The sequence below is a fragment of the Carassius auratus genome, chromosome 48 (assembly GCF_003368295.1).
Source record: "Carassius auratus strain Wakin chromosome 48, ASM336829v1, whole genome shotgun sequence".
In the NCBI taxonomy this organism is placed as follows: domain Eukaryota; kingdom Metazoa; phylum Chordata; class Actinopteri; order Cypriniformes; family Cyprinidae; genus Carassius; species Carassius auratus.
The window spans coordinates 5,030,349-5,053,836 of NC_039290.1; the positions used below are offsets into that span (position 1 = coordinate 5,030,349).

At 35.3% G+C, this 23,488-nt stretch overlaps 3 protein-coding genes across 7 annotated transcripts; 1 reads left to right on the forward strand and 2 right to left on the reverse strand.

Annotated features, from left to right (window-relative positions):
* Window positions 1–1,839: 1,839 nt before the first annotated feature.
* LOC113065344 (gametocyte-specific factor 1-like) lies at window positions 1,840–4,851 on the reverse strand. 2 transcript variants are annotated; one of them, XM_026236568.1, is made up of 8 exons: window positions 4,746–4,851; window positions 4,393–4,518; window positions 4,085–4,203; window positions 3,849–3,975; window positions 3,185–3,265; window positions 2,924–2,987; window positions 2,442–2,512; window positions 1,840–2,173 (listed from the first exon to the last, which is right to left on the reverse strand). In XM_026236568.1, coding segments are annotated over exons 2-8 (549 nt in total). In that variant the 5' UTR covers window positions 4,478–4,518; window positions 4,746–4,851; the 3' UTR covers window positions 1,840–2,171. The 2 variants fall into 2 exon arrangements, with proteins under 2 accessions (XP_026092353.1, XP_026092354.1); XM_026236569.1 differs by lacking the exon at window positions 4,746–4,851 and adding an exon at window positions 4,703–4,721.
* Window positions 4,852–5,881: 1,030 nt separating this feature from the next.
* Window positions 5,882–12,261, forward strand: LOC113065584 (LETM1 domain-containing protein 1-like). Of its 4 annotated transcripts, none has more exons than XM_026236936.1 (9): window positions 5,889–6,012; window positions 8,249–8,397; window positions 8,498–8,613; window positions 8,704–8,786; window positions 10,556–10,742; window positions 10,845–10,946; window positions 11,036–11,188; window positions 11,270–11,366; window positions 11,990–12,261. In XM_026236936.1, exons 1-9 carry the CDS (start codon window positions 5,894–5,896, stop codon window positions 12,094–12,096), a joined length of 1,113 nt encoding a protein of 370 aa, XP_026092721.1. In that variant the 5' UTR covers window positions 5,889–5,893; the 3' UTR covers window positions 12,097–12,261. The 4 variants fall into 4 exon arrangements, with proteins under 4 accessions (XP_026092724.1, XP_026092721.1, XP_026092722.1 ...); XM_026236937.1 differs by having other exon boundaries at window positions 8,267–8,397; XM_026236938.1 differs by lacking the exon at window positions 11,990–12,261 and adding an exon at window positions 11,575–11,983.
* A 262-nt stretch (window positions 12,262–12,523) lies between these two features.
* On the reverse strand, window positions 12,524–23,283 carry LOC113065585 (CD63 antigen). The gene is made up of 8 exons (XM_026236940.1): window positions 23,098–23,283; window positions 20,248–20,331; window positions 15,161–15,343; window positions 14,044–14,118; window positions 13,865–13,957; window positions 13,358–13,504; window positions 13,066–13,149; window positions 12,524–12,960 (listed from the first exon to the last, which is right to left on the reverse strand). Exons 2-8 carry the CDS (start codon window positions 20,311–20,313, stop codon window positions 12,895–12,897), a joined length of 714 nt encoding a protein of 237 aa, XP_026092725.1. The 5' UTR covers window positions 20,314–20,331; window positions 23,098–23,283; the 3' UTR covers window positions 12,524–12,894.
* Between the last annotated feature and the right edge of the window lie 205 nt (window positions 23,284–23,488).

Consider the following 23,488-nt stretch of genomic DNA (forward strand, 5'->3'; position numbering starts at 1 on the left):
CTAATTCATACCTTGAAATTGACAATTTGAAGTTGAAATTATGATTATGAAGTCAAAATTATGAGATACCAAGTCAAAATTATGAGAAAAAGGCAAACACTGAATTCCACTGAACTATGAAATTCTACTTAATAACTTTTATTGGTCTAGTAAACAGCAACCAAACGCTGCTGTTAGGCGCTCTCTGACGTAACTGTAAAACGCTGGCAGAACGGAAAGGCACAACACAGGCTGCTAGAATTGCTCTCTGGGGAAAATTAACTGAAGGACAGAATACATTTGCAAATCATGAATAGTATACAGCAATCCAGAGCAAGGGTGGAGAACCACACTCACACCACATTATTTTCTGCTCCAACTTTATTATCCAAGCAGAACCTATTAATGCCCCCATTAAAATCTATGAATGAGACGCAATCATACAATGTTATTTTTCTATCAGCAAAGCTTAAGGGTACGAGTGCCCCACTTCTTTCCATTTCTAGACTGTCCTATTCTGCAGACCGTCATGGCCAATGATGAACTGACACGCTCGTGTCAAAACATAAAATGCTGAGCGAATGGAAGCGTGTGAGAGACTACAGTATGATGCTGATTAATTTCAGCATCTGTTGGAGGGGAGAAAACCAGATGCAAATGAGGAGACTTTATTATCGGTCACGTTGCAGAATGTTGTGTGTGTCATCTAGGATTTGTCTCTGCATTCAGATCTGATTTAATTATGGTTTAAGATTAAATTATTTTTTAATAATACTAGAAATTCTAGTTAGAAATATTAGAAATTCTCTCAAAACATTAAAAATAGATTTTAAAATGTTAACGTTTTTATATGATATAGCAATGTTAAGGTTATTTTTAGATTTTAAAATGTAATTTTTTAAAATACTGCTGTTACTTAACCTTTTAGATTAAGTATAGGATATTAGCTTGAATTTTAACCATCATGCAACAAACCATCACAAAACTCCGACAGCATTGCACTTAAATTTGCTCACATACCCATAAAGTGAAGTTTAAAAATAAAAGGGAGATTGTAAACTGCTTCTCGGCACAACAGTGCAACAAAGGAAGCGCTACACAGCTGTGTTTAACAGGCACAGAACCAGATCAGCCCTGCCTAGTGCATACGCAATTGCAAGCACACATACACAGAGACCCTCTGTGTAAATTTCTGTCGTCTGTGCAGCTAGCAAAGGGAGAGCTGGTGTGGCCAGCTGTCTGTGCGGGTTAAACAAGGCAGAGGAGATGAGGAAGAGGGGGCAGACCTGTGGCCCTGCCATACTAACTCATCCTTCATTCATATTGCCACAGTTACACTAGCCCATCTTCTCTAGGACTCAAATAACCACTGTAAATGGAAAAAGGACAGAACTTTCACACACTAATTAAAAATGCTCCAAGCACACTGTGGGTGAGGACATAATCTCCAAAATAAAAAAAGATTTCAAAAGACTGTTACAATAATGCAACAATTTACAAAATTGAATCGATCGGTTAAATTTACAAACACTTTTGTTAATGATATTAATCTATGAGAGCAATGCTATTCATTTTAGACTAAAGCCTAAACGTGTGTAAAAATGTATTCCAGTCACAATTTAAACAATGCATTTTTACACTATCAAAACCATATACACGTTTTTTGGTCCAATTTAAATTAAGTCATTAACTGTTTGAATTTTTACTTTTAAGTTTCTAATATTGTTAATTATGGATACGTTTAAAACTAAACTTATCAAATTCCCAAAAGTAACAGACTTGATTTGGGATTGTAGTTTGTACAAAAAAAAAAAAAAAAAAAAAAAAAAAAAAAAAAAAAAAAAATTATATAGAGCAATAGAGGCTTGCACTTAAATCTTTAATGAATCATACAGATCAGGATTAAAGAACCACTTCCACAAAAAGCAAAAGGTCCAGATAGATTGGCACTGAATGGGGTCTCACTTGAAAATGACAATTCTTTGCTTTAATAAGGAGCATCTCTACACATGGACCATAACCGTTTACAGAGTGTATTACCTTGTAGAAAATAGGAAAAGGGAAAATTTCACAACACTTTAAAAATTAAAAACTTTAAAATATAAGTAGACTTTAAACAAGTTAGGCTAGAAATCACACAGGGCTTAAAGTATTAAGTAAGATTAGTAGGTGAAGTCCATCCAGTGGTGACATCCTTACCAAAAAAAGAAAGAAAAAAGTGAGAATGCCAATATTGTTATTACACACACACACAAATAGCATACACAGCTTAGACTAGTCTAAAAGTAATTAATTTTTTTACAATACTGGTCATAACTGGTTTAGAAAATGCCACAGGACTGTTTGAATCCGCTAAGAGTGCTGCTGCCATCTACAGGAGTGTTAATAACTCCCATGGATAGAAGCGCAGGCTCCTCTAAAAGTTACACCCCTGGTTAAATTAAGAGTGTTAAAGCGCTTACAGAGTTTCCATGGAAGAGTCCGTGGTGCCCGGAGTCCATCGGATAAACTGATGGTGGTAGATGGCTCTGGACTAACAAAAGCAAGAGTGCAAGTGTATATAAAGCAAAAATAATAATAATAATAATAATAATAATTCACCTGAGTGGAGCCACTTTAGCCCCGTTTTGTCAGAAAACATCAGACAATGGTCAGGTTTTTTTGTTTTTAAACGCAGGAATAAGAGTACCATAATTCCTCAAATAAAAGCCTGGGCCTTTATTTACCTGAGCTGCAGAAGGTAACAGGCTTTTATTTGAAGCAGGCTTTTATTAGAGGCAGGCCTTGATTTCTAATTCCATCTGTTTGATAAGTAATTGTTTTAAATAACCAGTTTTACATTTTAAAGCGATAGCGTTGCAGTGGACAGAGATCATAACATTAGCACAGAATCAAATCACAAAAAAAAAAAAAAAAAAAAAAACCTCAGACCATGAGGACTCACTCGTTTTGGGCAAGCTGATTGTTGGATGCACCCCAGACAAACATAGCAGCATTATCATCAGCCTCTGCAATCATAGGGCCAAACAGAGGGAATCCAGAAAGAAGGGGATTTATTCTTTTAAACCAAAATAAAAATACAGAAACTACACATATTTAATTAGGCAAACTGGCAATGCCATAGCAGATATACAACAGAAGCCTGAAAAAAACGAGACTCAAAATGGCACCCCATACACTCAACAGATCACACACACACACACACCTGTTTCCCAGTCCTCATAGGGTGAAGGGTTTGTGCAGGTGTTAACAGGCACCTGAAACTTCTCCAGCAGCTCTACATTTCCTATAAAAAAAAAAAAAATGATCAAAAGCATACAAGAAAGTTCAATTGCTATTATGTGTTTTTTTTTTTTTTTTTTTTTTAATCAAATCTTTGTATACTGTAGGTATGACCGAAAACACAGGCATCTAACGGTTAATCTACAAAAAGCATATACATAAACCCAAATAATAATAAAAAAAGTTATTGTATAAACGTGTCCTATTCTGAGTCCTAAACTTCTGAAACATTGGAGTCTCATTTTAGAGAAGTCAGTGCAATTTGGGAAAGAAATCAATTAAATCTATGTGGGTGGGGATTAAAATATTCAGATGTAAACCTTTCTGTTATCTTTAACATTTTCAAAAGTAACTAGTTTAATTACACTTTCTCAGTAACTTATGGATTACGGTTACATTTATTTTGTAATTAAATTACATGCAACTAGATACTCCCAAACACTGATCCTGACTGACAAATGAAAAATATCTTTAAAAAAAAAGATTTTGGAAAGGAGAAACAAAGTTTTTTTTTTTGTTTTTTTTTGGTCCCATGAAAGAACAACGAAAATCTCTCAGTAACAGACCATCAAACATGCAACACTAACCATCTTCAGCATTCAGTGACCTCTTGTCTTCACAGTTCGCAATGTGATGAGACAACTCATGCTTGGGAAACAAGTGTCTGGCGTTGAAGGGGCAAGTCTTCAGTTCACTAGCCAGTTTGGGGTGGTTCTGATACAGATAGGGGGTGGACAGATAAAGTCCTCAACACCTTCACAATTTCAATAAATATATCATCAAAAACAAACACATGGAGATCTCCCCCCCCCCCATAACCCACCTTCCTGCACTTGAGAACATGAAAAGGGAAGCGAGAGGCTCTGATCTGGTGGTTTTTGTCATAAGGGCACTGCACAATCCTGTTGGGGTCACCGACGTCATCAGTGTCTTCACTATAAACTGTGGAAACAAGAAGCTCATCATCAAACTTGGTTGATCTTGTGGCTGGTTCACACGGAACGCCTTTTCCGTTCCACTGCGCTACTCGTCCAGTGTTTTTCTATGTGAACGCGCTAGATGGACGTGTTTGACTGTAATATTGTGATTTCAGATGGGGTAGGCCTATAATAAATCCAGCTGCTAAATTACCGTTTTCTTCAGTCCAGCCATGATGTTGATTTTCAGAGTTGACTCCGGACGGACCAACGCTACTCCCGAATCTAATAGTGGCCATACTCGCTTCCTTCTGGGGTTTTGGGAGTTCAAAATGTCACCCTAAATAAAACACGCCCAATTTAAAAACAAGCCAAGTTTTAAGTAGAAAAGTGGCTCGTGCTAAACAAGACAGTTAAAGCACTTGAAAGAAGGTACGTCGAACGCCAAAAGTCATAGTAGTTCGATCAAAAACATTTGCAATTTTTCTTTCAAAAAATTAAAAAACAATCACAACGTGCAATACTTTCTAATCTCTTTACATGGCATAGTGTCGACAGAACACTTACTACTTGTTTTTGTAGTCTTAAGGTATGGCACGTGCTCCCCTTCACTTGATTGACCGTGAAATGTCACGTGACCCACTACGTAAAAACCTTTGTTTCGTCATTACAATATTACCATAATTAAATACTATGTTCAATACTTTTCCAGATAGAGACAGAAAAAAACTATTTTATATAAAATAAAGTTAAATAAAACAATTAAGTTCAATTCATTTAATGTTAGATTAAATTAGATTAGAAACAGCTGTGCTGATTAATGTTTTTGGAACCTGTGATACTTTTTTTCAGGATTCTTTGATGAATAAAAAGCTTTTATTCAAAATATAAATGTTTTAATTTGTAACAATATACACTACCTTAAAAAAATTGGGGTCAGCAAAAAAAAAAAAAAAAAAAACTTTCCTTTTTTTTCTTTTTTTGTTGTTGAAAGAAATTAATGCTTTTATTCAGCAAGGATGTGTTATGATTTATATTGTAAGAAAATATTTATATTTTAATGATTGCTGTTTCTTTTTATATTTATTGAAAAAAAATTTATATTTATATTTTGTGAAAAAAGATTCACAAAAAAAAAAAAAACAGGTTTCACAAATTTCCCAAAAAAATAATAAAATAAAATAAAAATTAAGCTTTATTATGTTTCCAACATTGATAATAAATCAGCATATTAGAATGATTTCTGATCATGTGACACCAAAGACGTAATTAGGATGAAAAATCAGCCTTTGAATTACAGAAATACATTTTAGGCTATTTCAAAGTATATAGAAAACCATTATTTTGAAACGAAATAATATTTTACAATATTATGTTTTTTTCTGTATTTTAGATCAAATAAATGCAGCCTTGATGAACAGAAGAGACTTCTGTAAAACACATTAAACATCTGACTGATCCCAAACTTTTGAACAGCAGTGTACAAATATATTAATTTTTAGTTTGCTTGAGCCAAGAAGACTAATACTGTTTTGAAATTACTCCAATCGCACAAATACTACGGTATCTATCGAAAAAAATAAATAAAAGTGGTGCGTTTCTCAACGGCTCTGGGTAATGTATGTGCTGTGATTGTAGCAGCCAATCACAGCGCCGCGCCTGCATTCCATTCTCTGAAGACACGCCCACGAGAACTGTCAGCTGCTCCGTCCAAGATGGCACTGTCCTGTAGAGGTGTGTGGAGCGGAGCTTCTTTGATCTTATTTTATGGAAAACGACCTGTCGGAGTCAAAGCAAGTCTCTGCACACCTAGACTGGATTACACAAAATCCAGGTAGCCTACTATTCATAACAAGTATAGGATTATCGATCATATGTATGCGGTTGTGTGCATACCATACATCTAGGTGTTTTTGCATATGCACTCGTTATAAAATGATACTAAAGATAACGTAATGTTTCATCATAAATTATACAAATGGAGCTACTGGAAATATTTCTCATTGTCTGTCCTCCTTTTAATTAAGTTGGTTCGACGTTTGACATTTGTCAGAGATTCGCCCTCGGAAATCTTCTGAGCTCAAGGACAAGAAACATAATGTGTTATAATTGTTTTCAAATGTAGAAGAGAACACGCAATGTGTTTTATTTGTTTTTATCTGCCTTAAGGTATTGTCACTGATAGTCCTTGTAAAAGTGCAGGGTAGGGACCGCCTGCAAAGTGCAAAACCAAGAGCCACTGAGCAAAATCACAATTAAAAATTGTCTTATTACTGGTTCATAAAATAAAATTTAGATGTTGGTTTTATTTACAGAACTGCAGGTGCATCTCAATAAATTAGAATGTTGTGGAAAAGTTCATTTATTTCAGTAATTAAACTCAGAAAATTGTGAAACTCGTAAAATAAAGTGCACACAGACTGAAGTAGTTTAAGTCTTTGGTTCTTTTTAATTGTAATGATTTTGACTCACATTTAACAAAAACCCACCAATTCACTATCTCAACAAATTAGAATATGGTGACAATCAGCTAATCAACACAAAACACCCGCAAAGGTTTCCTGAGCCTTCAAAATGGTCTCTCAGTTTGGTTCACTAGGCTACACAATCATGGGGAAGACTGCTGATCTGACAGTTGCCCAAAAGACAATTATTGACACCCTTTACAAGGAGGGTGAGCTACAAACATTCATTGCCAAAGAAGCTGGCTGTTCTCAGAGTGCTGTATCCAAGCATTTTAACAGAAAGTTGAGTGGAAGAAAAAAGTGTGGTAGAAAAAGATGCACAACAAACCGAGAGAACCGCAGCCTTATGAGGATTGTCAAGTGAATACAATTCAAGAATTTGAGTGAACTTCACAAGGAATGTACTGAAGCTGGGGTCAAGGCATCAAGATCCACCACACACAGAAGTGTCAAGGAGTTTGGCTACAGTTGTCGTATTCCTCTTGTTAAGCCTCTCCTGAACCACAGACAACACCAGAGGTGTCTCACCTGGGCTAAGCAGAAGATCTGGACTGTTGCCAGTGGTCCAAAGTCCTCTTTTCAGATGAGAGCAAGTTTTTTATTTCATTTGGAAACCAGGGTCCTATCTGGAGAAAGGGTGGAGAAGCTCATAGGCCCAAGTTGCTTGAAGTCCAGTGTTACCTTTCCATACCTTTTGTGTTTTTTTTAAACCAAAGTCACTGCACCCGTTTACCAAGAAATCTTGGAGCACTTCATGCTTCCTTCTGACCAGCTTTTTGAAGATGCTGATCATTTTCCAGCAGGATTTGGCACCTGCCCACACTGCCAAAAGCACCAAAAGTTGGTTAAATGAGCATGGTGTTGGTGTGCATGACTTGCCAGCAAACTCACCAGACCTGAACCCCAGAGAGAATCTATAGGGTATTGTCAAGAGGAAAATGAGAAACGAGAGATCAAAACAATGCAGATGAGCTGAAGGCCACTGTCAAAGAAACTTGGGCTTCCATAGCACCTCAGCAGTGCCACAAACTGATCACCTCCATGCCACGCCGAATTGAGGCAGTAATTAAAGCAAAAGAAGCGCCTTACAAGTATTGAGTACATGTACAGTAAATGAAAATACTTTCCAGAAGGCCAACAATTCACTAAAAACTCTTTGTTTGGTGAGCTTTTGTTAGATGTCAGCCAAATTCATCACAATTAAAAGAACCAAATACTAAAAACTACTTCAGTCTGAGATGCACCTGTATAGCACAACAAAAGCTATTGAAATGGAACATTTGAGAAAAAGCTTACAAAACATCACAAATATTGTGGAGTTTACCGCCCCCTAGAGGACAATGTTGCACTTGTCTTCAAGTTTGACATTCAGAAGTTTAAATAAATTAATTTAGAATGCACACAGTTTGATATGTAAACTTTAATGGGTGTGTCTTGTTACTTGTTCAAAGAACAATGTTTACAGCCATTAGGGTGCATGCTATTGAATTCAAGTTGAATCTGTTAACACATTCATTCTCAGAAGAAATTGCCCTGGGTTCATCAGGAAATACAGTACATGCCCTGCCGTTTTGATATTTTACAAATTTATGTATGTATGTGTAGTAGTTTGTGGTTTGTTAGACACTACTCACCTTCACAAGCAAGACATGGAATTGGTCGAAGCATTCTGAAATGGACCAATGAGAAATATGAGAGATTCCTGCAACGTCGCTTTCCACGATTTTACGTTCTCTATCAGACTTTTATGAGAGGTCAGAGTGAATATATGTTTAAAATCATTACTGAATTTGTATCCTCATAGCATCTTGGGCAAATATGATATAATATAGGGTTTTATGATTTTCAATAAAGGTTTCCGACTCCTGTTTCAAGATGGTAAAAAAGTGAGAAGAATCATAGCCTGCATGCTGAATGAAAAAACTGAGTACCAGAATTTGCATTACCGTGATATGGAGAAAATCAGGCAGGTGGGTCAAAGAGCTGAAACAGACATTTTTGGGATATATTGCTGTTATAAGTTGTATTCAATTGTTATCATTTTTGTTTGTTGCTTTCAGGTCCGCAGGGACTTAATCAAAGCCATCCCATTGGTCATCTTATCAATACCTCCCTTTGCCAACTATGTGGTCTTCATCCTTATGTGAGTATTTAACTTGTTTTGGTGTTTTGGCTTTTAGCGATTATGAAGTATTTTTGCATCTTTGAAACTGCTTGAATATTGCATGTCTCCTTTATTATCTGTCACTCTTCCATTCATTGATCCAATGATACTTCCATCCTCAGGAATGTGGTTTTTCTGTATTTATTCAAATTCCTGTATTTTCTGACAAAAGCAAAGCAGCAACATTATTAAGAGGGGAAAAAATGGCAATTTGTCCATAAAATAACCAAATGATACCTGAAGTGAGTGTTGTTTATGGCTAGTGATCTTATTTGCCTGTTTATATATTTGTGAAAGTTTGTTCTTCTGTTTAACTGTTTTATTACAGTAACATTATATGTAAACATGCATTCACAGTGCTCCGATTGACCCGGTATGCAAATTTCAGGGGGCCAATAGATCTCTCAATTTCAGATGACAATTCCTTTCTATGCGTTTCATATATTTGAAAAGAACTGATTTAAGCGCAATTGGACAAAAGTCATTTACCAATTTTGCATGAGGTACTTCGGTTACAGGGATGACGCATCTCTTGTATTTCCTCTTTTGAATCTCTTTATATTCCTTCTGTGTTTTTTTTATCTTACTTTAACTGCTTTATTTAACTCCTTTACGTTCTGATGACTATGCGGCATGAAATAAATTTTTTTTCCCATATTTAAATAATGTTTCAAATCTTTGTTAATCCATGGCTTGTTATTTTGCTAGATTCTGACATTCTTTGTTTGAACAACAGAATTTACACAGAAACTAATGTAGCAGCTTATTGTATCACTCATCAATTCATAGTTACTACAACAATCATTATCATTAAAAAGAAGCCCGATTCAGTAAACTCAAAGCACACTCTTAACCTCTCTATTATAAAATTTAATTAAGAAATATATTACTATTGCAAAAATATTATTGTAATATAGCAAAGGAGTGATAATAAAATTAATGATAATAATATTGAATAAGCTCAGGCTACCTTACTGCAGAGCTCTATGAGGTTGGTTTTGAGTCGGCTGTCATGGACAGATGAAGATGTAAAATTTCATCAATCTGAGGGAAAAATTGATGCGTTTTAAAATAAATATTATTATTAATCCTTATATCTATTACAATAATATTTTTGCAAAAGTAATATTTTATTAATTGTATAATTTTAATAAAAATATATTTATGTTATATATATAGTTTTTGATAATAATATAATTATTATGATCCTTTTAATTTTACAGTGTAATTGTATTATTGCAATTGTAATATTTCTTTATTGATTGTTTTACATTTATTTTTTAAATGTTAAAATACTAAACCTTAAATACGTTTATCGTTGTTGTTGTTATTAAATACTAATAACTCAATAGTATTATTTCAATAGTAATAATAATTTATTTCGATTTTTACAATGTAAATACTTCTTCAGTAATAGTTATTAAATACTCAACAAATAATACTACAATTATTTTGCAACAGTATATTATTTGGGGAAGTCTTGGCCTAATGGTTAGAGTTTGACTCCTAACCCTAAGGTTGTGGGTTTGAGTCAGCAATACCACGTCTGTGGTGCCCTTGAGCAAGGCACTGAACCCCCAACTGCTCCCCGGGCACCATAGCATAAATGCTATGCCCACTGCCCACTGCTCTGGGTGTGTGTTCACGGTGTCTGTGTGTGTGTGTGTGTGCACTAAATGGGGAAAGGTGGATGTTTTTCTTCTTTCTTGTCCTTAGCTGATCACATGCCTGCATCATCCTCTACGTAGGTACCTCTATCCTCGCCAGCTTCTGATCCGGCACTTCTGGACCCCACAGCAGCTGGTGGAGTTTCAGGGGGTGTATCATGCCCAGAGAGCACAACACCACTGGGCTATAGTCAAAGGGCTGGAGAGCATATCAACATCTGTCCAAGACAGCCGCCTCAAAAGCCGCCTCATGGAGCTCTGCAGTAAGGTAGCCTGAGTTCATTCATAATGTTACGTATATGCGAAACCATACCCTTTATAATTTAATTCTGATTTTGACTTTTCAATAAATATAAATGTGTGTCTGCAGGTCCGAAGTGGAGTCCATCCTGTGGTGTCTGATGTCCATGCAGTGAGAACTTTGTTCTCTGGGCCTCCCTTGGGTATCAAGAGAATATATGCAGATCAGATGGTGAGCTTCAAATACTCAGCTGAACAATGAACTGCACTTTAAATGTTTGTTATTTAGTCTTGTATTTGAAAAAAAAAATGTATTTGCAGAGGCACCTGTGTCCTTTGCTTTTCCTGACGCCCCGCCTCCCAGGCTTCTGGATTGGTCGACGCTTGAACAGCCACGCCTTAGAACTCATGCAGCTTGACCGCGCCATTGTTCGATTAGGCGTGCACCAATTAAACGATGCGGAGCTCAGAGAGGTCAGGGGTCACTCTTTCCTGCCTATTACATTTTTTAAGCAGACTTTCTTTTGAAGACTATTTTTACATCACATCTCCTAGGCATGTTACGTGAGAGGGCTGAATCCTGACCATCTGAGTCCCGGACAGTGCCGGGAATGGCTCACACAGTGGTTGCAGTTCTCAACACACCTCAAAGGTATACAAGCCATAAGACATTTATGGAGTGATAAAAACAGATGTCGAAAATGTCCCTCTGTGAAAAGAATTTAAAGTTAATGTGAAATAAGAATTTTGAACCTGGCCTTTTCCAATGTTCAGATTTTGGTTCTGGATATGTATGCAAATTAGTGCATATTTTAGATAATGTAAACATAACATTTAATTTGCAACATTTCTGTATGCAGATTCTCTGTAGACAATACAACATGTCTGGTGTACAACTGAATGAATTGCCGAGGATACTGTATCCCATAATGCAGTGCAGTGTTATGAATGAAGCAAAAGTAATTTTAATGATTATTTACTCAAAATTAAAACGGTTCTTGATGATAACAGTGTGGCATATTAATATTAAGAATTACAGTTTAAATGTTGTTTTTAAGTATATTGTATACTGCACAGTATTCAGTATTTGAACATAAATGTACTCTAAAGTTAGCTTTTAATACACACTGAATGTTTCTTAATTGGTCAGTTGAGGTTTGTGTTGATGGCATGAACAAATAACAGAAGAAACCACAGTTTTTCTTTTGAAACTGAGATGACAGTTACTGTGTTGCACATTCATTGTGGTATTGTGTTTCCTTTCTGTTTGACCAGAGTCAGAGACCTCCCTCTATTTGCACTGTATGGTGCTGCTCACTGTAAACTACCCTAAACACCCAGGTCACTGGCCTCAGAAAGAAGTAGATGACTTCTCTTCCTAATGCCCAGTGCTGAAAATCCACCACCACACCCAAAGGCAAAACATCACAGGAACAAACAGACTCATGTTTGCAAATCCAAGCAGGGCAAAACCTTTTTTTTTTTTTTTTTTTTTATACATGAGTCCTTTGGCTCAGTCACACATTATTTTCATTATGAAGGAATTATTCTTTAAAAGTGTTTCTTGGCGATCCAATTTAGTTTATTTTAGTAAGGAACAGACAGGAAGGTCATTGTCACTGAAAGATGTTATCGGGATTCTGGAACATGCGGAATAATTAAATTAATTTGTTTTCTTCCATATAGTTAGGCTGTGTAATTAGTGACATACATTTACACTATAAGAGGTTCTAACAACCTCTGAGACAAAAAGTACACTGAAAAAATGCCAAATATAACCATTTGGAATAAAAGCTCATTGGTCTTGAAACATTTTCATTCTGAATATTTATTCTGCTAACAATAGTTGTTCATGCACAGTCATTTGTGAATTGAGTTTTGAGGCATTTTGTGCCTTTGTTTAAAATATGTTTTAAATCAGAAGGTTTACAGCCTTTAAAAATTCTGGAGATATAGTGTATTCCCTAATATAATCCCCTAATATAAGTTCTATAATGCAGCATATACTCATTTTAATTAAATGTATTATTTATTTTTGAGATCTCAAAACAACACAAAGAATATTGCTCCTTGTTCCTGACCTATCAAATAAGAAACAGTTTTCTGGAGCACTGGGCTGTTTGGTCAACGCATTAGTGATATGCTTAATGAGTTTTGTCAGATTCTGTAACTAGATGCGATCACATGACCTCATACCCACTGCGGATGGCTCGCATCAGAATGCAGGACAACACAATGCCTGTGATCTACAAAAAAAACAAACATATGTATTGGTTAGAGTACAAAGAAGAGAAGGTTGCAATGACTTTTTATGCACATATAATAGAAAAAACGAATCTTGAAGGTCTTACCTGCACAAGTCCAATGACCAGAGCTGGCACAGAGATATACAGGATGATATGCTTTAGAAACTTATCCATAATGGGCTGACATCCCTGTGTGAATCAATCACATAAACAAAATCTAAGTGCTTATAGCACATCCCACATATTCTGTCCAATAAACAATCTGAACTAGTCTTATTTAAAAAAAGAACATTTAAAAACTCTACATTTTCTATTTAAGCTATGAGGACACAGTTACTTTTTTTGTAGAACTTCTTTATAAAAATGCCACAGTAACGAAAAAAGAAAGGTTTCTTACATCCATGTAGATTTTTCTGGTGTCTCGGATAGCTCCTTCACCACAATCCTTAGTGATGTTTTTACAACAGGAGTCTGGGACTGAATCGTGAGCCAAAAATTTTGAGTTCAGCCAATCAAGAGACGAGTTTTGTCCACAGCACTTTTGCTGAAAGAAAGACATTACAATTTCAACTTACACATTATCTGGTCTTTTTGTAAATTATATATATATGTGTGTGTGTGTGTGTGTGTGTGTGTGTGTGTGTGTGTGTGTGTGTGTGTGTGTGTGTGTGTGTGTGTGCGTGCATGCGTGTGTGCGTGTGAAAAAAAAAGTGCAGTACACGGTCTAAAGTGATTTTAACCACATAACAGCACAAGAGGAAGCAGGATGTCAGTTTAGCATCAACAGATGGCACCAAGCAAAAATAATGGGAGAAACTCATGTGAAAATGGACACCGGAGCAGGATCACAGGTCTTGTTTGGACAAGCAGCACATCCAAAAAGTGAGAGTTTGGGTTTACTAACCTCTTGCTGTATCTCATCAATGATTTGACGATTTTCTGTTTCATTGTATCCTGCGATCAGGATGTCAAAGCGTTCATGCAGTAGACCATTCAGCTGCAGAGAAAGATAAATTATTATGAGACAAATGGCACTAGGAAATACATTAATAAAAATGAAGTGCCCATGAGAAGAGTGCTCACCTTCCCCCATAGGACATATCCAGCGATGGCGGCTCCGATTTCAATGATGATGATGAGGGACAGAAGAACAGTGAACTAGGAAAGAATAAATAAAGGTGAAGAAATTCAAGGAATAGCGTTTCAAAGAGTTTAATGATTTTCTTGAGAGAGGGTAGGTGCTATACAATGGCATATTCTGAGGCACCAGTTCATTCTAACTTTGTTATCCATTTTAGTGAAATATGCAGTTAGTTACACATCTATTCTTCCAATTATGTGTTATGTCAAAAGGAGTCTGGATTTATCTGTTGGCCGTTAGTAAATAATCAAAAGCATCAGCATCAATTTAGTGGAAATAAAACCTAGATGTAGTTTTCCTTCTCTGATGACGTCAGATTCACAGTATGAGCAGAATATGCTTAACCATTCTCTTCCAACCATTAGTTTACTGCAAGCGAGAAATGGAGAGGAGGTGCAGTCAAATAAAACCCCAACCTATTTTATGTTTATCATTAATCTGTATTTTCGTTTGTGAATTAATCTTATTTATTGCTTCAATACTGGTTATTATTATTTTTTTTTATTATTAGTAGTATTATTTCTTGTTCCAGATTATTTTTACATACAATTCCCAAATCTGTCATGTTATTCTATTTGCATATTTAAATATATAACATGTAATGGAATATTTCAATAATTAAATTAGATAACAAACAATAGATAAATCTTTGAAAATATAGCAATATAGTATTTTTCTCACTTTTCAACTCAAATTTATGTTCTCCGACTGCTGCATGAGGTTAAATAAGATGAAAACAAATTAAAACCAAAATGCATGGATTTCAAAACTACTTCCTGATTACAAATTTGGAAGCAACAAAGGTAAAAATGCCATGTAATACTTAGTGACTAAGCCTTTGTTTACAAGGAGCTTGTGAACTAATAGGTACAAGTTAAGAATAAATGGTGCAAACAAAATGTATCCCCTTGTGCAAGCAGCTGAAGTGACTGTAAACACTTAAAACGATTTCCTTTATCTTAGTGAAACTGTCTGAACAACCATTAGTTTACATTTATTGGAAAACCTGAATCTCATTTTATGCACTAGAACACAAATATTTTCCTCACACATCCCTACCATGGTCATCATGTACTGATTCTCCTTCCAGGCACCACAGCAGCCAAAGAATGCAATGAAGAAGATGATGGATCCCACCACTATCAGCAATATAGGAGACCCCAAGTATCCTTTGATGATGGCTGAGGTGTCGATAGACAATTTAGCCAATACCCCAATAATTATTAAGGCCAGGCCACACAGCTAGGGATAAGAGACAGAGAGAAGTGTGAAAAACAGTAGTTGTATAGTTGTAAAATTGAGAAAACAGAAGAACGATGATCAAAAATAAACACAAAAAGAGGACCAGGAGACTTGAGACAGAAGCCATATGTCATATCGTGTATGCATTCTCAGAGTCAAATGAAATAAAAGTACCAATTCTCATCTTAGTCTATTTTATCATTTAACTATCTTTTAATTTGGAATAAATAATTCATGTTAACTAGGTTTTATTGGAGTGTTGGTTTCCACTAAAGATGTAAAGAACAGAAATTGTACCTTAACTTATTGCATTAGCATTAAAGAGAAAAACAAAAAAAGGGAGCTGTAACTAGGTGTGGGTATTGTAACAAATCTTTGTAACTATCAGTACACTAACTTGCCATTTGCACTGGCTTTAAATATCAATTCATCATGCTATGTAAAGTTTCTCAGCAATCAGGAAATTAGTTACACACCATCATCACATAGATAATGTACTGTGTAAATGTTTCTTCAGTAAAGTCTTGAGGACTGATCGGCAAAGCTGAGCAAAGTGTAAAGGATGTTTAGTAATATGTATGTGTCGGCTGTACAAATGTAAGATACATGGGCATGTCACAGCAAGTCAACCCCCAGATAAACTTTTATGTCTACACCAAACCGACTAATGTACAAAGCAACACCCATGGAAATATTTGAGGGTAATAAGTGGCAGCATGTACCTGAACAAAACTTACAAAGAGGAGGATGAATCCTGCTGAGTGAAAAGATATACACTGAAATTGTCAGGAGTGTCTATTATTACAGTAAAAAACACATTACTATGTTTTAAATAAGGAGTTTAATTCTCTATTATCAGCCCATATTATTGAGGGCTGCACAATATTGAAAAAAAAAAAGACAATGCGATATTTTATTTTTCTGCGATATATAATGCGATATGAAATCGAATTTTTTCTTACAAACAAAAATGGGGTGAGCACACTTACATTCTCATTTTAAATTATTTCAAAATCAGAGTATTATTTAAATTAGAGTTAATTATTTGTTTGTAACTTTAGGATATGGTTTGAACTGTTAACATATTAACTAACATTAACTTACCACGAGTAATACTTTTGTTACTACATTTATTCATCTTTGTTTATCTTAGTTTATAAAAACTAGAGCCCGACCGATATATCGGCATCGGCCGTTTCATGCTTCACTCATGTTATGAGTGTTGCATAGTTTGCCCACCAGAGGGAGCTCCGCAGTTGAAGAGAGTCTGCAACTCCACTATAGAAGAAAGCGATCAGCCAAGCCACAGAAATGTACTGTTTTGACGGTAAGTCTGTCGTTCGTCATGAGAGATGATTTAGTTCATACACTGTATATAAAAACGGTGTGGTAGTTCTAGCTAACGGTCCTATCATTATCACTTTTAAATATTCTGTAACATCACTTACGGCCGCTAATGCATTGCTTTATTAGATTAGCCACAAAGCTAATATCATGTTTAACAGTGGAAGAGCGCTAATGTTAATAAGAGGTCAAACTATAACTTTAGCTTTTATCTTATTCTAAATATATCTGCAGTGTTTCCCACATAATGACCGCGTAAGGGGCAGTTCACATATCGCGCCTAAAAACGCGTGGAAAACGCTAGGCGCGCCGCTTTTTCCTTCTCCAAAGCGCTCGGGCAGAAGCGCTCCTGAGGCGTCTGCCTTTGCTATGCAACCATGACGTGCTCTCTCCATGCAGAGTTTGCTATGCAACCATGACGTGCTCTCTCCATGCAGACGGGGAAATTTCAGCAAAGCATAAATGGATTTGCAGCACTAAAAATCGCTCGCAGTAGCTCTGCTACAAAATTTATTTCAAAATGGCAATCCATATACAGCTATGAACAGCTGTTCCTTCATCTTGGCTCAGTTTTCAACGTTGTTACGGGAAAGGATGAACCTGATTGGTTAGTTCTTGTCACATGACCCGCGGTGCGCTTGCAGCATTCTGAAAAGTTGAGATGTTTTTAACTCAATGCGGTGCGGACGCGCCTGGAAAAAACGGGCGCGTCGCACCGCGTGCGCGTCGCTTCCCTGCACAAAGAGAAGAGAAGATATACAGGTCCGTTGTGAGTGTGTCTGTGAGAGCAAATATATTGTAGTTACAGTAACTACAGTAGGTGCGTCAGAAATGATTAAACCAGAGGGGATATGTAAATAAATATGAGTTGAACACGCGCTTTTTTCTTTTTCACAGATTGTTTCAAAGCAGCTTTACAGACATAACAGGAAAATGTTGTAATAAAATGGTTAAATATAAGTAGGTAATATGTCATACCTATATATATATATATATATATATATATATATATATATATATATATATATATATATATATATATATATATATTTCTCATTTTTGCCTATGTAGGAGATCCCTGTCTATTATAATTCTAATTCTAATGATGACATGAGTAATGATACATGGTGATATTATTAATACACATGCTTATTCTTTCTCTGTCTCTCTTTCTGCCCTAGGTGAATGCTGTAGCAGCAAAGTGTGGGACTACTTCTGCAAATACTTTAACTTTAGTATTAAAATTTATTTACAGTACACACACAGACTGTTAAAACCAGCTTCAACTGGAAGAAAGTAAAAGTGTTAAATGTTTAAAACCACACTGTTTTTTGATCATTAAAAAATATATACTTTTGATGTGCAATTGTTTAGTCATTGAGACCGTAATCTAAGGCTTTTTTTTTTTAAACATAAATCCCTTCTGGAAAATGGTTTATACAGCCCACATACATAGAACAGGCAGATATTTTGCTATTGAATGTTGTGTAAGTGCAGTTTATAGGAAATGGGTCTAATATCCAGTTTATTTTCAAAATCAAAATATCGGCTTATAAATCGGCTCTTTTTGAGTTAATATCGGCATCGGCATCGGCCCCCAAAAATCCAAATGTTACTTCACAGTGCATTAACTATGTTAACAAATACTGTACAACTTTTGATTTCAACAGAAGGCTGGATAGGTCAGTTGTTTAAACCATTCATTAAATTGAATCGTTAGTTCGCGAATCAGACGTTGTGTAATGATCTCTGCAGTTTAGGATATCGCACAAGATTTGACAACACAGAAAACATGTCATCACTGGATAGTTTGCGATGTACGAATCCACGATAGTCACATTGCGATATCATTGCTTAAACGACACATCGTGCAGCCCTACAAGTTACCCCTTGGCATTCTTTCACAGAATGTGTCACGTTGATCAGCCACATGATGCCATCACAAATAGGAAGATCAATCACATGACTGAAACTGAACTTTTATATCTCACTTCCACTGAGACATATAAGAGACTATTACATTCCCAGCACAAAACTAAGTTTTATTATTTTCATTTTGTTGCTCCAAATCAAACACAATTGCAATTCTCAATATCACTGGGATTGTTTACAGGAAATGTACCCAATATGAAATTAAAATAATCTTAAATTAACAGAAGTAGAAAGGTTTCATTATTATTTGAAAAACAATTAAATGGTAACTGAAACATAGCAGATCCCTTGTTTTAGTGCTTTTTAACATTACAGTTGAGAAACTCCATGTGATATAATGTCCTATTCAGATGCCACAAAATTTCCCTTGGAAAGTTACATTAATTCCCACACATGCAGTTTTTAAATCAATCTGAACTATAAACATTTTTATGATTGTGGTCATATAATATATTTTCAAACATTTCTCATTTACTTTGATGTTCACTGAATCCCATAACTAAAGTCATATTTCTTGTGTCACAAATCATTTATTTAAATGATAAAAGGTGAGTAAACAGATAGTAGTTCAATTACTTGTGGGATATACTGGAATAAAAAGAGATTGAAATTTAAACTTAAAACAAAAATAAGATGAGGTGAATCCAGAAATTGCTCTGAATGGTCAACGCAGTAGCAAAATCTAGGTAGATACTTAAATAATTCTGTCTGTTCAAACTGATATTAGTATTTTTTTGTGATCACAGGACGCATAGCTGGTGGCCTTGAGCACTTCCCAATCAGAGTATATATGAAAAACAAGCTTTAAGCTCATACATATCCAGTAGCAACTATGCTATACATACAAAAAAACACCCATGCTCATGAATGATTGGTCATTGAAAGCTCAACAGCAAAATTTGATTTACATGCTAACACTAAATGACTGTATTCCTGTAATCTGACAAAAACAGGAAACATTCCTGAACGTTGTGAAATTTTTTGGGCCTTACACTCTGAATCACTATAACAGGAAACTTATTTTGTTCTCCACTGGGATTTTTTACTGGCAAAACTGTGTCATCATAGTTACTATGAACTCCTATCACTTTTTTTTTTTTGAGAGGGGGAGGAAAAATTGTGAAACACCACAAGACGTAAGACGTTGAGAAGTACAGAAAAAAATGTCTACATTATTTTTCCTTTTAAAGGAAAACGCCACAGTTTTTCCATATTCCTCAATGTTCTTCCCTTAAATTAGAAGAGTTGTGGGTGGGGGGAGTGCATGTACAGTTCTCTCTCCACCTTCAATACCACGACTTAGGTGCCCTTGAGCAAGGCATCGAACCCCAAACTGCTCCCCGGGCGCCGCAGCATAAATGGCTGCCCACTGCTCCGGGTGTGTGCGTGCGTGCGTGCGTGCGTGCGTGTGTGTGTGTTCACTGCTCTGTGTGTGTGCGCATTTCGGATGGGTTAAATGCAGAGCACAAATTCTGAGTATGGGTCACCATACTTGGCTGAATGTCACTTCACTTTCACTTTCAATAAGCCAAAGACAGTTCAGAAAAATGGGCCAGCAGTTATAACAAGTATAACAAGTTATAACATTTTACTGTATGATGTGAAATAATACATTATTTGTTACTCACCCAGAAGATGAAATTAAAGAAAAAGAGCAGGTATTTGATACATTTCGCTCCTCCTTCTACAGCCATGATGACTTTTAATTAGATCTTGAGAGAGAAAAAAAGGGAAGGTAAATACACATAAATGAAAGTAAGTGACCACACCCACTGCTCTAATAATTAACTGTATATTACTGAAAGTCAAATATCCTATTCAAGCCACTGGAAGAAAATTACAAAAACTAAAATAATGTCAAAGGGCAAGAATATGTAAAGATGAAATGTGATGATTGAGCTATGACTGAAAATGACAATTGTATAGATGCCTATAAACATTCAATAAATCAGATTCTTTCCTCCCAACATTTTCCAGGGTGGACATGTAATGCTTGACCTCATGACTAACATCACAAAATAACTTGAAATAACACAAAGATTATTTTTCTGAGTGGCTGATGTCTCATCCAGTGTGTGAAGTCAGTTTTTACAGGACAGAGTATCACTGGAAAGTATCTCAAGAGACAAAAAAAAAGATTAAATACATATTTATATATTTATATGGAAACGTGAAAAACTTTTTGTGACAGATGTGCCGTTTCTACAAATACTTTATAAATAAAATGTGGGTTTTGGATCCTAAGCCCCATAGTCCCCATTCTCTTTACCCAGAACAAAATCAATGTAATTAGGTAAAAATTAACATTAGAAATGCTAAAACTGCTGACTTGTCTTGAGTAACAAGGAACAAAGTAAAACCATGACAAAGGTCCAACTTAGTACTTCATCTGACTGCAGTCATGAGATTAATAGTTAGAGTTTAGTTTGTGGTTTTAAAGGAAGTGTGAAGGTTTCCTGTCGATTTTTTTTTCAAGGCTACACGATCTTTAACTCACTCAGTAAACTACGTACTACAGAGGTCCCCTGTAGGAGAAAAAAAAACAATCCATGCCGATGGTTTCGCAATCCATCCCCTTAGTTTATAAACCGTATTTACGAATTCTTAAACTTCATTCATACGTTAACATACAGTTTTATTGAAAATTATTGTGTGGAATATGCCTATAGCAAAGTGTATTAAATAATTGTCCATCGATTGTAGTTTGAGGTGGAATACAACGATTTAATAAGAAAGATGTGAATCAAAATATTGTTTAATTTGTGATAATCTTAGCACTTAATTATTATTGTATCATAAACCTGGCATTGTAACTGAATTTGTCCCTCCTTTGTAAGTCGTTTTGGATAAAAACTTCTTATGCATAGCCTCTATAATAATAGATAATAATACAAAAAAAAATAACCGTTATTTTTATTATTATTATTTTAATATATAGGCTAACTATATGAGTGCACTTAAGAGAGTAAAATGTTTGTCATAAAATAATTCATGAATGCTTTATTTTTAAATAACCTTTTACAGTTTTGGAAATGTGTACTATTCTTCGTATCATGAAGACTTATTTTGGTGATTATATTATACTAAGCTTTCCCCCCCAAAGTTACAAATTACATTCTTCACCGTTAATGTTATTAAATAATTAGGCCTAATATAACATTGCATTCAGTTAGAGAGAAAAGAAAGGACAATGTCACAGGCACATTATTTGTTTTGTATTGCTTTTTACCTTCTTCTCTCAAAACTCTATCCTTTTTTTTTTTTTTTTTGGAAAATTCAAGGAATTTTCTATTCTTTTTAGCATTTATTTTAGGCTATAAAACACAGGCGGTGGTGTTTTGTCCTATTGGTGAATAATTAGATTAGATTAGATTAGATTCAACTTTATTGTCATTGTAAATTACAAGGCAACGAAATGCAGTTAGCATCTAACCTGAAGTGCAAGAAACAGTAAGTACATAATATACAAGGTCTACAATATGTTACAAATGTACAATAAATATAAGATTTAAGGCAGTATTATGGACATAATTTACAGATTTTAAATACTATTAGCATGATATACAGATAGGTGTCCTATGAACATACTATACAGATGCATTGTGTAAAAGTGTATGTACTTCATAGGCAAAAACTATGAACATATGAACATCATTTACACTAGTGCAATGGACAGTAGTGCATGGAAAATATGTCAGTGTGCAAATGGATTACTCGGTTTTCAGGGATTAACCGGGTTATTTTGACGTATTATGAATTTGTGTGTACGGTTTATTAATCCGTGGGCACGATTTGTTAAACCGAGGGAACAGTTTAAAACTTCCTGAGTACGGTTTATAAACTGAAGGGACGGATTGTTTTGTTGTTGTTGTTGTTAGTTTGTTTATTTTTCCTACAGGGGACCTCCCAGGCTCCGTAGTAGTTGTAAATAAATAAATAGATAAATAGATAGATAAATAAATAAATAAATAAATAACTAAATAAATAAAGTTTGCGATTACGAAAGTTTACGACACTCAACTGTAGTTCTTGTTCCTTATAATCCCCATCCTCATGTGTTACACAAACAAACGCCTATTTCTTAACTCCCAGCTTCCAGTTCGAAACTTTTAGAAGGTTTAACATTAAAGTATTTAAATCTGATTAAAACAGAGTTCAAATGTTCAAAAAGAAACCCACCAATGTGTCGCAAGTTTGGAAGACTTTTCAGGCCTCGCTTTTTCCGAGAGGACTGATGAAATTCAAACTACGACACACGAAAATCGCAGAGGAGAATAAATAATGTTACTATTCACTGGGATAACTAACTTACATACGCGTGGAATTTCGAGGATTTCTCGTTATATTAAATGACTAAAGAAAACAAAAAATCAGTTCTCCTTATAAACAAAGAGAAAGTGTGGCATTCGTTTCAGTCTGGAGAATAATGTTACTTCAGAAGACGTCACATGTTACATAACAGAAATAAAAACGCGTACCTCTGGTTAAAATGTCAAGTCCCGCGTGCAAGAAACCTGTAGAGTAAAAAATTGGATGCTGCCTGTCCGTCCAAGCAACAGTACACACGAATTTAAGAAGTCGAGTGTTGGATTGTGTAAATGTGACCCCTCCTATAAGTGTACCCCAGCCCTCACTGCAGAAGAAAAGGCTGAACCTAGGACAGAAATCATCTATATACTCTAAGCCTTTCTTTCTTATTTCAGTGGACTAAAACTGTTATGGTTAACAGATATTGTCAACAACAATACAAGCGTCACATTTTAAAGGTGCACTCAGTATTTTTAAAATTAAAAAGTTTTTACACAAAGAAGTGAACAGCACTTATAATAAGGATGTGCACAATAGCATCGTACAATCACTAAATACAAT